Here is a 15,635-nt window from a genome sequence, read left to right as displayed (position 1 = left end):
AGTATGTGTTCATGCATGTGTGACAGAGCTTTTCCATTTTTTGCATTCATGCCTCAGTGCTCCGCCTTTCAGACATGACGACGATTGCATGCGGCCAGGATCAGAAATCCTGCCAAACTCCATCCGACGATTACAATACGCGCCTGGTCTGTTTTCCAAGCAATGAAGCAGAGGTAACATTAACAGTCAACAGGTGCGGATAAACTGTGCTTCCACGTAACTGCACGTGCGGCATATCTACCAACCACACAGATGATATATTGTATCCACTCACATTGTAACTCTTAACACACACAACATCTCACAACCAACTACTAGTTTTCCTCTTCCTCAGTAAGACAATGTTATCTGGGTCAGTATGTTCAGTGACTGGGGCAGCACACAAACACACATATAACGAAAGTGTCATGCTGTATTTCAGTCATGTAGGCCTAATATTACAACTATTTTAAAGTTTTGATTCATTTTCCTATTCTCTTTCTATTTTCAAATGGTAAAAATCATATTCTGTTCCACCACAATCGCTTTATATTCTATACTCTGGTCACATTATATTCTACTGTGTGTTCAACTGACTTCAGATGTGCACCAAGTGGCTTGTGCACAGCGGTGACATCGATAGTGGCATCGTTTCATATCATAGCAGATATCTGTTTCCTCTCGTCCACTCTTGCCCTCTCCTTCCATCAGATCCTTCTCTCACTATTCGAAAGATAAATAATGTAGAGGACAGAGAGCTGGTTCTTCCCCCTTAAAAAAAAAAACACATCGCTTAAATTTCCTGCCAGTCATTCCTTTCCGGATATGCTGGACTGGCAGTTGAGAGAGAGTTTTCTCATTAACAGAAATGGCAAAATATTAGGATCCAGGGACACTTCTGTTAACAGACAACTAAATTCTTGCAGCTTTCTAAATTATGGAATATATCTTTTGCAACTTAAGGTAATTATGAAAGCACTCATGAGAGATTGTAACTGTCAAACTTGTCATTCATTCTGACCAATCACACTTTCCCCCCTTTTCCTCCTCCGTCCCCTCGCCTTTTCTCACACACACACCTGAGGCAGCCTACATCCGATGCAGAGGTGACACAGCCCGTGGATAGTGTGCATCACACCACCACCACCTTCTCTTCCTCCTCCTCCTCCTCTCTCTCCTCCGTCTCCAGTGTTCAAGTCCGCAGCCAGCACGCACACACTGCGACGCTGATTTTCTACCTGGCCGGCCCCTCTGCAGCCCGAGTATCTCCACAGCCTCCTTTGTGCTGCCGAGTGTGTGCTCCTGGGGCTGTGTTCTGATGGCTGAGTGGATTTTAGGGTGTTATGAATCATCTCAACAGTGACAGCTCTCCGAAGAGAGGGTGGCTTTAGTCTTGCGGTGTCCAAAATGTCAGATTTCCAGGTGACAGTCCAGTTGATGTAGCTGTAGACAACAGTATTTTATCTCACCTTGCTGGCAAACAAGACAGGGATCTGTCGAGTACAACAAGAATGGTCCCAGGAGGCTATTTTTCAGCCAAACTGGTCTTCACTCTGCGTCAATTTTCCCCAAATGAGTCTAGATTAAATTTTCTTGGTAACAGTCCTTTCTGTAAAATTGGCATCACACTGCCGCTGACCTCCAGCTGCACTTTTGTCCATTCAAGGATTGCTAGTAATGATTCCAGTCATCAATGCACTTTCCCGTGTGCAAGTTTTTACGAGTCTGTACCTGTGATTTCATCCACGGCAGTGTTCTTTTTAAAAGTTCAGTTCAATTCCTTCTTCTTTCCTTTATCTCTTCCTCTCTCTGCTCTCTTCTGGCATTTTGTTCTATCCGTTAAGACGCTGTCCAGCTTCTTGCTCTGTGGCCTGAACAGCAGCAGTTGCAGTAGCGCCTGAGATCAGCTGTGTGAGAGAGTGTGTGGCGGCGTCGTGTAGGCGAGACTGGCGCTGGCTCGGCCTGCTCAGGCCACACTGTCGCTCCTGGCAGGGGCGCTCATGGGAACTCTTCAACAGCAGAAGAATAGGAGGAAGTGCCTCCCACCGCCACCCCCTCCACACACATACACACACATGTACTTACGCATACCTCGCCACCCCACAGCCAGGACTGCTTTGTGTGTCTACCCCCGATAAGGCCAGTTTGCTTCCTGAGTCCACACTATGAGCTTCTGAGAGGTGCTAGAGCTCTCAGTCTTTTGCAAATATACACAGAGGTGACTAATGTAGGTGCCACAAGTGTACGACATGTATGAGTAAGAAAGGAAGAATTTTTTATATGAACGGTTGATTGGCTTAGAGTACGAAAACTTATAAGAGCGCAGTTAAACTCCGGACCATGTTCACACTGTTAACGGAAACGTTTCTGATTGCTTACAACTTTTAAGTCCAACAAGTTTTAATGACCACATTTCCCAGCAAAAGAGAATGATAGCAGTATTGTTGGCGCATGTCGTTAACTCATACGTACACACATAACTCAATCAGACTTCACACCTCATCATGCTCTTTCCACCTAGGCTCCCATACTCCCCAGTCTCCGTCCAGACATTATGCTTGTTTGTTATGTTTTCAACTTCCATCTTTCCTCCGCTTTTCCTTTCAGCTGCTCCCCCCTCAGCCCTCCCGACCACACGGTACGGAAATTCACAGGTCTGCGAACTCTGACAATCTCCCCTCCTCCTCCAGTTATCCAAACAGTACTTTTATTTTTGTTTTCAATATCCATATGCCTGGGAAAGAGGTGGTAATCTGCAAAAAAATATCAACAAACACCTCAGCAGCAATACAGGAAAACGCCTGTTGAATTCAGACTAGAACAGTGGCCAGTCTAACCCCTAGTAACCTTATTAATTCCCGGCTTGCCTCTTTTCCTTTCTATCGTTTGGATGTCTGGCTCGTGAAATGAAACATGGACAGAGAAGTGACGGAGAAAGAGAGGGGTGAAAGAGGAATGATGCTGCACTAGTCTCTACAATGCTAATAAAGTGGCAGAAAAGGCCGTTGTCTTAAGATCCCTTCATGCCAGTAGTAATGGCAGCTTTTCCCTGTTTGCCTTTTCAAAAGGGCGAGGGTTACCCGTCAAGCACACAAAAAACACTTTCTCTCTCTTTCACGCTGCGCTGTTCACCTCTAAATAGGCAGAAGGACGGATTAGAGGGAGAGAAGAAAGGACCAAAAGAAAGCATGTCTTAGGGAGAGGAGTGAAAGAAGAGTTTGAAAAGCTTGTCTGGGAGCCAGACGAGGCCAATCTGGTCTTTAGTAGTGTGGGATCTCTCTCTCTCTCTCTCTCTTTTTCTGACCTGAATAAACAGCCATCAAAGGAGGAGGTGTCTTCCAAGCCAGTGAACACACAAGGTAGGTCTAAGGCCAAGTGCAGGGTCACATTTCAGGTTGTACTTATAATCCAAACTGTGGAGTCTCAGCATGTGGATTCAAACTTCCACTGTAACTACAACATTGTGCATAATATGAGTCAGTGAGATGACAACAACCCTCCTGGACCAGAGTCACACCTGAACAGCGCAGCCTCACGGCTTCAACCTCAGACTACTTAAACTAGGCTTCTACGAAAACAAATTATGTCAGTTTGAAGGGGACATATCATGCATATTTCCAGGTCTACTGGGGTTCTACTGGAATATCTTTGCATGATTTACAATTCAAAAACTCCTTAAATGTCTTCATTTAGCTCTTATTCCTAGTTTCTAGTTTTTAGTCTCTTTAAAGTCCCCCTCCCAATGAGCCTACTCCGTTCTGATTGGTTATAGCTGTGTCTCGGCCGACTTTGGTCGTCAGACTTTGCTTCTTTTTCCTGTTTTTAACTCAAAATGGAAACTTCTCAAATACATCCATACATGTTCAAGCCAGAAACTAATGCGAAACATGCGAGTGTATAACACAAACAACCTGTGAAACAACCTTAGCAACAAAGGCTGTAGAACGGACGGCCGTTTGTAGGCAAACAATCTGACATCATCACAAGGAGGAAGCATTCAGAGCAGGCTGAAACCTGGGCTTTTGACTTTCAGGGAACATTTTTATATATGTTATTTGGACCTTTGACCATGTTTAGCATATATATATATATATCCAACATCATAACAGTATATAAGTAACTGAAAATCACTAAAAAGCATGATATATCCTCTTTAATACCTGTTAAATCAAACAATCAAATCCTTCAAGATTTAAACTGCACAGGGTAGTGCGTTTCAAGGTGCTACAGGTGAATGAGCAAACTCAAATGACTAATAAGGCTGTAGAAATATAACCCATAAGATATATATACACCATAAACAACAAATAGAGATAAGATTCAAATGTGAATGTGTAAAATTGATAAAAGTGAAATGAAGAAAAACAATATAAAACTTGTCCCAATCATTTGTCAGTAATTTGGGGTTCAGTGTTGAGTTGAGGTTCAGCTCAAGGACACGACACGTGGACAAGTAGAGGCAGGGATCAAACCAACCTAAGATTAATGGACGACTCACTCAACCACCTGAGCCACAATCCATACAATATAATTAAATATTGTACAACTACAGCTTTGTGTATTCCTTGTATGTGGTTTCTACTGTAACTTTTTTTCAAATCAAAAGATGGTGCAGAGTAGCAAAGGACAAGGATAAGTGTTCAAACATGCTGCATCTAGCAGAGAACAGGCAGGGGTTATGAGCAGCCAGGGCCTATTGGGTTCAAAGTACTCACAAAGGGATATGTTCTGGCTATAAAACTAACCATTCTTCATTATTTCTGAGACGCCGGCCAGAATATCTAACCTCTCTGTCCTCTTTTCAGCTCACCTCACCCTTCCTTCCCATCTTTCCCGTCAGACAGAAGTGTCAGACCCATTTTTACAGTAACGGTTTAGGAGCTAATGCTAGCTGACAAGCAAAGTGATTCAGGGGGACATGTTGTCCGGGGCGCAAACCATTGTTAATATTCATGAACTCTCTGCTCCCTGCCACTGACATGAACACAGCTTTTTTTTTTTTTCCTTTGCCTGCCTGAAATCATAATTGGTAAATGCTGACATGGCAAGTGAGGAGATGAACTCTTGTTATGCTGCATGTCAAATCTCTGGCTCAAGTGATCATTGTTATGAAGTGAGAAACATCACAATGATTTTCTCATTCTCATATTTTGGAGAAACTCAAACATTTCATGTTTTCTTACGGGCCAACACATCTGTGTTTGCTTTAACTTTAGCAGTTCAGTGGCAGGTGACAGATTTTTGCTCTCCTTTAGAAGTCCTTTAGTTCCATTAAAAAGGCAGTGAGTCTTTTTTTTAAAAAAGAAAGTGAAAGATTTGCTAAATATACTAACTGAAAGCTGCAATTTATCTTACATGACAAAATTTGACTTCTTTGACTGGTATTTATCCCAAATGCCAACAATTCCTGCCTACATTATCGTTAAAAGCATACCACAGGAACACCAGTTTTATGGGATAAATTGACAAAGATGTTCAGCTCACAGTGAGACAGAAGAAGCAAAATAACAGAACTTTATTGGAATGACCTTCTTTAAAGCATAATTCCTCTCAAACATGTCTTAATTATCCAAATACATAAGAACAATAATTTTAAGCCAAAATTCTGAGGATAGTATAAAAGTGTAGTCATTGGATAAGAAAACGTTCTTAAAATAGCTTTGTGGTTTTCTGAGGGACATTCCTTTGTGGATATCAAGTATTATCTTCACCGACATCTGAAGTGTCCAAAGCTTTCAATGAGCCTTGTGTAAATCACTGAAATAATCCAAGTGTAAGGCCATCATCAAACACTGAAAAATGTTTGAGTTGGTACAGAGTGGGCAGTTAATGATACCACAGAGCTCTTTGTGTAGTCAGGGTGATGGCCATGGGGTGACCGAGGGAGAAAAGAGAGGGAAAGGGAGGAGGAGGAGGAGGTGGTGGAGGAGGCCACAACAGTGAAGGAGGAAATATGCAGCGGTCTGAAAGGGAGCAAGGACAAGGCAACAGAAATTGGGTACAGAAAAGAGGAGAAAGTCTAAAAGGTTTTCCATTCTCCCCTAATTTAGTCTCTGAATGTGTTTTCCCCCTCCCTTAACTCTCCCCTGAGACTGTCCCACACAAACCGCACAATCATCTGTTACTCTGATTCACCCAGAGATAAAGAGGAAGAGAGAAAACAAGAACGAGAGGGGAGGGAGGCGAGAGGAAGGAGAGAGGAAAGAAGCATTCACAAATACGGATGAAAAAATTTTTCCATCTCAATGCTGCACCACATCATTACTGCCCTCTTCACCTTCCATATGACTTCAAAAGCTGCTCAAATTCTTGACAGACTGGATGCAGCATTGTTATTCTGCTTGCGATGTAAGGAATGTAATGAAATTAAACATTTGTTTGTGATAAACTCTGCCAAGTGCAGTTTATTAGAAACAAAAAAGCAGGGTCAAATGTGGTGGCACTATGTGAGAAAGTAATCACTAACTTATGTTTCTGTATGTTTATGTGTGTGTGTGTGTGTGTGTGTGTTTAAGACCTAAATTATGTGTAGAGAGACATTTGAGAGAAAGAGTGTGTGAAAGGTGAATGTAAAGGGAGCTCCCCTGTCTAATCCTGTCCAGTCAAGCTTGTCAGCTACAGAAACTCCATATGACCACTGCTTTCCACAGAGTTCACATCCTGGAGCATTTCGAATGCAACACGGATATGTTTCTCTGACACACTGATCTACTGAACAGGCCTAACTGTCAGCAAATCCAGGAGTCCACGTCATAATGATACATTTTTAAAATAAAATTTTACCATTGCGTATTACAAGAACTGAATTACTGCCCCTCTGTACTGTGCCTGCCACTGCCTGCTCTATAAATTTGACTGGCTGGGTAATTCTTAAGTTAATCATATAATTATATTTTGTTGTCATTAGGATGTTCTACATGCAAAGTTTATGTCTTGAGATTGTTCCCATAGCATGGCCCTGCAGGATTTCATGTCACTACGCATAGCAGCACTACTGGAAAAAATGAGAGAATAAGGGCACAAAAGAAGAAGAGCTCTATTGATACTTTAGTATACACAATGGATTTGAAACCTTGTTTCACAAATTAATGCCTGCTGGGGAATGCTGAGCATTGTCAGTATTAGTGGGAGGATTGCCCCTGCTTCTGCATTGCCACCAATTGTTTAAGAAACCCTTAAACACTCCCAAGATAAATTTCCCAAAAATGTGACCTCAATGCTTTAGAATTTTGCAACCTATCAATCCAATAGCACATTAAACAGTTATTGTTAAAGGGGACATATGCACATTTCGAGGTCCATATTTTTATTCTGGGGCTCTACTGGAATATCTGCATTATTTACGGTTCAAAAAACTCCTTATTCATCTTATACTGGCTCTTTATGCAGCCTCTCAGTTCAGCCTCTGTCTGAAACAGGACATTTTAGGTCCTGTCTCTTTAAGGCCCCCCTCCCGATGAGTCCATTCTGTTCTGATTGGTTAGCTTCTGGAAGCCCAAATCTGATCCAAAATATGCGAGTGGACAACGTGAACAATCTTAGCAACAACTTTAGCAACAAAGGCTATAGAGAGGACGGTCGTCTGTGGGCATACGTGAACAATCTGACGTCATCACAAGAAGGAAGTAGAGGTAACAGGGAAGTGTTCAGAGCAGGCTGAAACATACGTTCACCTCAAGTTTTAGAACTTTGACCATGTTTAACATAAACATCAAACATCATAACAGTATAAAAACAACAAAATCCTGAAAAGCCCCCTTTAAAACCACATTACACTACAGCCAAGACACCAAAGTTAAGTTTGGGCTCTCTTTCATCTCCACTTTGTTTATTCAGTATGAATAATCCCATGATTACCCATGCAAAACAATAATTAAATATTACCTGTTTTTCTGGATTTTTGTCCTGTAAGCAGTAGGTATGACTCAGACTTGAAGGTTTAGAGCTACACTTCATGGTGTGAATGTGAATTCTTTCTTGTTTGTGGTAAGCATATTTGGAGCAGATTGGGGCATTTCTCCTATAACAGACAGCCATGTGTGCCCGTGGTTTCGACTGTCTCTGTCCTCACAGTCTGTCAGTATGTTTTATTGGGTTACTGATTATGCTGAAGTGTAGTCTGTTTTCTGACAATATGCTGCAGAAAAATCAGTAAAAGAATGTGTAGTTGCATTGAAAACTGTGTATTTCCCTTCCTTTAAAGTGCTCTGTCCGATTTTCTTTTTTCACATTCATGTAGCCTGAAATAGACGTCTATCTAAAAGGTTCCTTTAGCCTCTGAGGCAGACAAGCCCTTGCTGCTGTACGTTGTCTTTGACTGACAGCTGACCTAGCAGTGGCACAGAGACGTGATTGTAAGCATCATGCTCCGTTACTAAAGCTTAAAAGCCAAGGGACAGACAGAGTAATGTTTGCTGAGGAGATATGATTCAACATCTAAAAAAGGTGAAAATAACATATTTAGCCTACTTTTGCCATTTGTATGTCCATAATAGGTCCCAAACCATACTTTAATCAAGTTGACCGCTGGGATAATTTCATGCATGACATATGTACACATGTGTATATGTTTCTGTTACAGTTATTGTTGCCATTATTGCTGCTGCTTTCAAGCAAATACTGACTTAAAGGTGCAGTGTGTAGAATTTAGTGGCATCTAGAAATGGAATATAATATTCATAAGTCTTTTTCAAACAGTGTATAATCACCCGAAAATAAGAATCATTGTGTTTTCAATACTTTAAAATGAGCCCTTATCTACATAGGGAGCGGGTCCTCTTCCATGGAGCCCGCCATGTTGCACCACCATGTTTCTACAGTAGCCCAGAATGGACAAGCCAAACACTGGCTCTAGAGAGGGTCTTCGCGGCCACCATAGGTTCTTCTACACACTTGGAAGGGGAGGGTGACGGGGGGTTATTCAGTCTGTTGCAATCTGTAACCTCATTGCTAGATGCCACTAAATCCTACACACTGCACCTTTAATGAATCACTGCTTCCTATTCCCCAGCTGTAAAATTGGTAAAAGTATCATCAGTCATTCTCCTGTGTCTCTGTAAATGGTATCAGTGCTCTTCCTCATTCATTATTAATTAATGCATGGCTAACGTACAGTCAACAATGTGGAAATTGAGAAAAAAGACTAAGAATTCTTAGGAATTCTTAAGAATTCTTGAGAAAATTGAGAAGAGACGAGATGTAAAGGATGAAAGAGGAAAACACAGGAAACAATTTGTGATTTCCACAAGCAGATAAGGAAAACTGTATTCACATCCGACCGCGCAATTCTCCTTCCCCCTTTCTCATGACAAACCACTCTGCTCCACATGTGACTCACATGCAAGACAGCTTTTTGACAAACACTGTCTTTCAAGAAATGACATCTTGCTCTTTTCACTGCTCAAAGCTCAAATGCATGATTCAATTAGTTGCTATGGTTGCTGTGGATGTGTAACATGGAATTCACGCAGTAAATATCTTTCTGAAGGCATGTTTATGCATGATGAGTTTCTTGGACATGGTGCGATGTCACGGGTCAACTATTTCATATAGGCCTATCCATTCATTGTGCACGCATATGCAAACACAGTAGACAAAAACACATAAGGGCAGACGTGAACTACCAAAAATCAAAGAAATAAATCAGTTATGAACCTTTGTAGAGAAATACTCAATTATAGCAATAGCATTATTTGACATTCATGTACATGTCTACTCTCTCCATTAAACTTTCAAAATATTTCTTTTGCTCAAGTTCACATGTACCCACACACAGAGCAAAAAAGCTAAGGATGTAAGCATATTTAAGCTTTACATGCACACACAAAGAAAGTAAAGAAAGGTTTGATAATACTTACTGTTAAGCATTGCATATTCTCAGGGCGTTTGGTCTCGGGGGCAGCACCATGGTTTGACAGCACAGCCTCTGAAATGTAGACAAAGGAATCACGGGCTGAGACAGTGCCTCTGGAGCACATTTCTTCCTGTGCCAACGCAAAACAGCCTTCTGGATGCACAAAAATAAAGTCCTCAAATAGTTCTGAGAGTCCATAAAAGTGACTCAGGGAGATAACAACAAGCAATTATGGCAACAGTTGTCTGGAGCAGCCTTCACTGGGCTGGGATTCAAACTTCAGAGCGCACATAAAAGGCAAAAACAGGCCAGTCGAGTCAAGGAAAATCCTGTAAGATGCGAGGATCCAACAAACTGCCCAAGAGAGGAGTGGAAGTGAGAACAAGTGAGAGGGAGGGAGAGAGAGGCGAGGAGGGAGGGAGGGGTGAAGAAGAGAAAAGGAACTCCTCTCTCACTCTATTATCCGTCCGTCACAGGGCTCCTGGGAAGTTGCTATGGTTACAGGGACTCACGCCTCAGTGTCCTTTTAACTATTGCTCATAAGGGCAGCATTCAGCTTTGGGCCAAAATGTAGATCTCTCTCTCTTCCCTTCTCTCTCTGTTTCTCTCCATTTACATCTGTCTTTATCTATCATTTATTATAATCATCTTTCTCTCTACATTTCTCACTTTCCTCTCTGTCTCTAAAACTTCACACAGAGCCACCTCACTGTCCCACCTTCAACCACTACCACTGTCCCTCTGTCTAGTATTTCTATCCTTCCGCTTATCCCTTTTCAATACTCTTCCAACACACCCCTACCTCCATCACCATAGGAGAGAAATTATCCTACCCCCAGACTGTGAAATGTTGGTTTTCTAACTCTTCCAACCAAGTCCTAACAGCCCCTGAGCACATTAAGGACTATAAGTGGATAAGCAACCTTTGTCAACCTTGTGAAAGGTGGTAATAATCACATTACATACATACACACATACCTTGAAATCAGCATAAGTTTAAAAGCCTTAAAGTAAGAAAAACAATTATCACGCTACTTCTAGATAAAATATTCCAATCCAAGACACCAGTGTTGTTTAGTCAGATCTTTTAACTAGATAAAAGTACCAATACAACAAACATACTCCATTACAAGTCCTGCAATCAAAATCCTACTTCAGTAAAAGTACAGAGGTATTAGCAGCAAAATTTACTTAAAGTATCAACAGTTAAAGTATTTATTCTGCATAAATAATGGCCCCTGTGACTGAGCTACCATTATACATATATTACATTTACATAGAAACATACACATACATATATATATATTATGTACATTATTACATTATTAATGTACATTATTAGATTGGAGATGCATCAATGCATAAGTAGCATTTTTAAGTAAGTAGAGTAAGTAAGTAGATATTTTTTCCTCTTTGGACCTCTACAGTTATTTGAATAAATGATCTGAGAAGTTAAGAGGGGAAATTTCTTTTTTACAACACAGACATCCGAAACGTGACATGGATCCAAACACAAGCTCTTACTTGAGTTCTGAATGCAGTAAGTGCTGGTTTTTGGCTTTGAACAAAAGCTTCTGCCGAGGTCACAAGTCAAAGAGGTTAAAGAGGTTGCGAACCACTAGTTTAATCTTTAACAAATGCTTTGTATTTAAACTTTTTTTTAATGTAAAATCATAATCTGAAAAGCAGCTACTAACTATAGCAGTGAAATTCATGTGGTGGAGTAAAATGTACAATATTTGACTCTGAAATGTGGTGAAGTAGAAATACGAGTACAAGACAAGTGGCCTACCTCAAAATTGTACTAAAGCACAATACTTGATGTGCTACAAGACACCATGGCTTTACTGCTACCTGATATGGAAGTCATATAAATCATTCTATTCTTATGTTACACTAAAATTATGTGGGACTACACAAAGCCTGGCAGTAAAACATGCATTTGTAATGATGAATCCTTGTGAGTCCAGCAGGGTTTAAGAAGTCAACCAAGTGCTAACCCTAACTGTCACTTTAAACCTCTCATTTTAACCAGCAACCCAAAATCGCTTTGAAGGGTATCCAAAATTCTGTGTCATCACAACCCCAATACCCTCACCAGAATAGAAAGATCTCAAGAGTCACTCCTCAAAAGTATATGTAAAACACACCACACACACATACTCAGACACACATCTGATTAAAAATACTTAGGGCAGTCCACATGCGGAAAAGAAAATGAAGCACCTCTCAAACCTTTGGACTGAGTTTCTACTTTCCTCTGAACCCTGTACTTCAACCCCAGAGTATGTAGCCCAATCTCATAGTTGCAGTTACCATGGTGACCCAGAGGCTTTAAAAAAAAAAAAAGGTTTCTGCCACTTGTGAATCTAAAAACTCCAGGGGTCTGTCAAAAGAAGAGGGGCTAACCTGGCTGGCGTCAAGCCCAGGAGAGGAGCCTTTTGTCTGGGTAAGACATCAGTAACACAGGGCATGAGGGGAGAGACGTGGAGCAGCTGGCAACGAGAAACATCCAGCATGACTGACATAAAATGGGGGGAAAAGTAAGAGGGACAATAAGAGATGGAAGTAGTGGACAGTGGGAAAAGCATACACAAGATAAATTCAGGAAATGAGGTAAAAAAGGAATAAAGTTAAAAAAAAAAAAAAAGGGAGTAAGAAACCGAGAAGATTAAAGAAAGACAGACAATTTAACTAGAGGGAAAAAACAAAAAGAGGCAGAAAATGAAGACATGAAAAAGGCAAGAGTAAAGAAAAGAAATCAAAAGGTGTTGGCAGTCTTCTGAGTCAGCCAGAATGAAAAAGCCCTTGACTCTGCCTAAGACCCTCATTGCACCACTCGCTCACTTGACACCCAGTCCCTCTTTTCACCTCCTGTCGCCCACCAACAAATAAACACTTGATGGAGGGGGTGGAAAAGCCAAATAGGGAGGAGATTGCCTCCACTTCACTGTTTAAGTCTGTTAAGATCACCTCAAGTATCAGAAAATATTTTTTTAACCATTAACACCGATCACAAACACAGTCTTAAGAGATTAACGTACGTGGACTGACAAAGGTACGCTTTTGAAGACATTGTGACACTAACACAGTGATGCATGGATGACAGGCTGCTACGTTTTTAACCCATGTTGACATCCAATCAGAACATTTGAATCTGCTGTCACAGTGCTTGTATAGTACAATATCTGACTGACAATAGCAAAATATGGTGGTATTTTGCCAACTGTGTTGAAATATAGTGATACACAAGTTTTTCAGAAAGGATGGCATTGGACGTGATCCTTACAACTTCAAAAAGCAGAAGACAGAATTCAAACAAGACTGCATCTTTAACTGTAATTTCAGTCAACAACATTAGTACTTTGTAATAAATGAGATGTTGAATAGAGCAAAGGACCCTACATTGGTAAAATATCACTGAAGTACAAGTTAAATTACTGAAAATAAATTGATTTTTGCTTTTTCCAAAAAGCACATGCACAGCAAAACCCATACTCAGTTGCAGTGAATGTAAATAATTACCCTATGTTAATAGAAAGCATCTAAGTCAAGTCAAATTATAGCTGAATGAAACTTCTTTTCTCAGAGGATCAGGGTATAAAAACAAAAAAGACATAAAAACTCTAAATTGAATGCAACTGCATGCATTAAAAGCATAGTGCAGCAAAAGATCAAAGTTTTAAGTCATATAAAGATAGAAAAAAGACAGAAGATTTCTCCTCTAATCACATGGGAATGATATTGAATTCTCCAAAACACCTGATTAAATAAGTATGCAGTAAATTAAATTAAAATGAATTTTTAGATATACAGTATGAGTTGAATACACCTCTTCTACTACTCCTACTATGTGTCTGTCCCCCTTTAACCCTCACACTATTTAGTTTAGAAAGTGATGCAGTCAATTGGAGAGCGTTCTGGCAATGACTGGACACAGGCTTCGATTTATTGAACAATTAGAGTGGAATATTACAAACTGGACTCAGTGTACAAGTGGGACTATGTCTGTACAAGTTCATTTCTACACACAGACAGACACAACAGAGGAGTTGATACAGAGATGAGAGTAACAGGGAGAAACTCACATGAGAGCAAAACAACTATACACCACCAGAGGTCTGAATAATGCAGCATGACTGACATTTAAAAAGTGGATATGTTGGGGAGGCTGCTTGTTGCAGCATAGTTTCCAGTAAACAGAGCTAAAAGATTTTTTTTGGGAAATGAACTTTTTGGGTTTAACCAATTCGTGGGAATTAAAGATAAATTGGGTACGTGTAAGGAAAACAACAACTCAGTAATGATGCCGGACTTACAGTGCAAACACATTATTCAAAATCACATTTGATCACATGTACATGCACATTTGGTGACCAAGTAAACCTACATCTCTCTCAAATTATAAGTCCATAAAAACTTAAAGGTGCCCTGTGCAGTTTTCTGGTAAGTTAAGGTTTAAATCTACATTGTTTGCATCATCTTTGCTTGCTGGCAGTCTTCTGCTTCACAGCCCTTGTTGGGGCATTGCTACGTTTATGGATGTGTTACAAACGGTATGGCATGATGTGAATAGCAACCACAAGCGCACACCTGTCTAAATAAGCAGCAATCAAACTCCCAAAAAAAGCCTTTTATCTATTATTTATTAAGATTTTAAAACTCAGTGAAAACAGTGATAAAACAGCCCAAAAAAGTGTATGACATCACCTTTTTCCAAATGAGGCCCACTTTAAACCGGTGAGAAGAGCTCAGAGAAAAAATATATACAGAAATCTCTCAATGGAAATAACTAAGGTCTATATATATATATATAAGGTATATAAGGTAATAAGGTCTCGATAGCAAAACTCATTTGTGTTAACTTGCATTATGGGAGCAGTTTGAAATTGTACTATAATACTAATAAGATATTAAGGTCTTTTAAGAGGTAAGTGTGGGGACAAGTTTGTTGGTGGACAAGTGTCTCAGCCTACCGCACTCAGCTTTTATGGTTGCTGCTTGCTTACCCCATCTCAGCTCCACCCAGACTCTACCTTTTGCTCAAATTTGGAATTTGCTGAACCAGTAACTAACAAAGATAGCAAAATAAAGTAGAAAACCAGAATTCAAGCTTCATACATCTATTCAGAAAAGTATGGTTTATGACATCATCGTTTTTTTAAGTTTCACTTTGGTGCAGATAAAATATGAAATGGGACTAACATGTCTGATTATTATTACTTTGGGTTAATTAGGTTATCAATATTGTTTTACCTGTTTTATTTATTGTTATTATGAGTTCAGGTTTTATATTTGTAGTGAGGACAGCATGATTGCGTTCCTCTATTTTTAAAATCAGAGTATGTGTCAATAAAAACATTCATTCTGCTGTCTGTTAACAAAATCATCAGCCTTATGGGTGTTTTGGTAAAAACATCAGTCTCTCCACTACACTGAAAGCAGTGAGCCTATTATATTTGTGCATGAGGGTGTTTTTGTTGGTAAATGGACAAATTGATCCTCAAGAAAAGAAAAAAATTTAAAGTGGGTACTGAAGCCTAAAATATTGGATAAATCTCAGTTCTTTTATATAGTCTTGTCACGATTCCTGCCGCGGTCCTGGCTCTCTCTACCTTTTGCCACTTCTCCAGTGGCTCTCTCCCTCTCTCGCCCTGTGTGTGTGTGATTGATTGAGTGTGTTGGAGTCAGAGCAGAGCCCTACCAGCTGCAACCCATTCCATAATCAAGACCTCTACTTATACTCAGCCCTGCCAAATCCACACTGCCAGATCGTAGCCTCTGCTCAGTCAGTCTGTGCTTC

The 15,635-nt window shown here is 40.3% G+C and overlaps 1 protein-coding gene across 5 annotated transcripts in view; it reads right to left on the bottom strand.

The window, feature by feature from the left end:
• The window catches only part of rgs3a (regulator of G protein signaling 3a), a 158,261-nt gene that overhangs the window by 98,929 nt on the left and 43,697 nt on the right, over positions 1–15,635 (bottom strand). For 4 of the 5 annotated variants that reach the window (XM_042394479.1, XM_042394480.1, XM_042394483.1 and 1 more), the window contains one exon: positions 9,837–9,904. In XM_042394479.1, coding sequence (XP_042250413.1) covers positions 9,837–9,904 — 68 coding nt within the window. Of the gene's footprint in view, positions 1–1,058; positions 1,890–9,836; positions 9,905–15,635 lie in introns of those variants that run through there. The other variant, XM_042394481.1, reaches the window with a different exon arrangement.

The sequence above is a fragment of the Thunnus maccoyii genome, chromosome 19 (assembly GCF_910596095.1).
Source record: "Thunnus maccoyii chromosome 19, fThuMac1.1, whole genome shotgun sequence".
NCBI classification, from domain to species: Eukaryota; Metazoa; Chordata; class Actinopteri; order Scombriformes; family Scombridae; genus Thunnus; species Thunnus maccoyii.
Note: the sequence above shows the minus strand (reverse complement) of the source record. Positions and strands in the feature narration are given on the sequence as shown.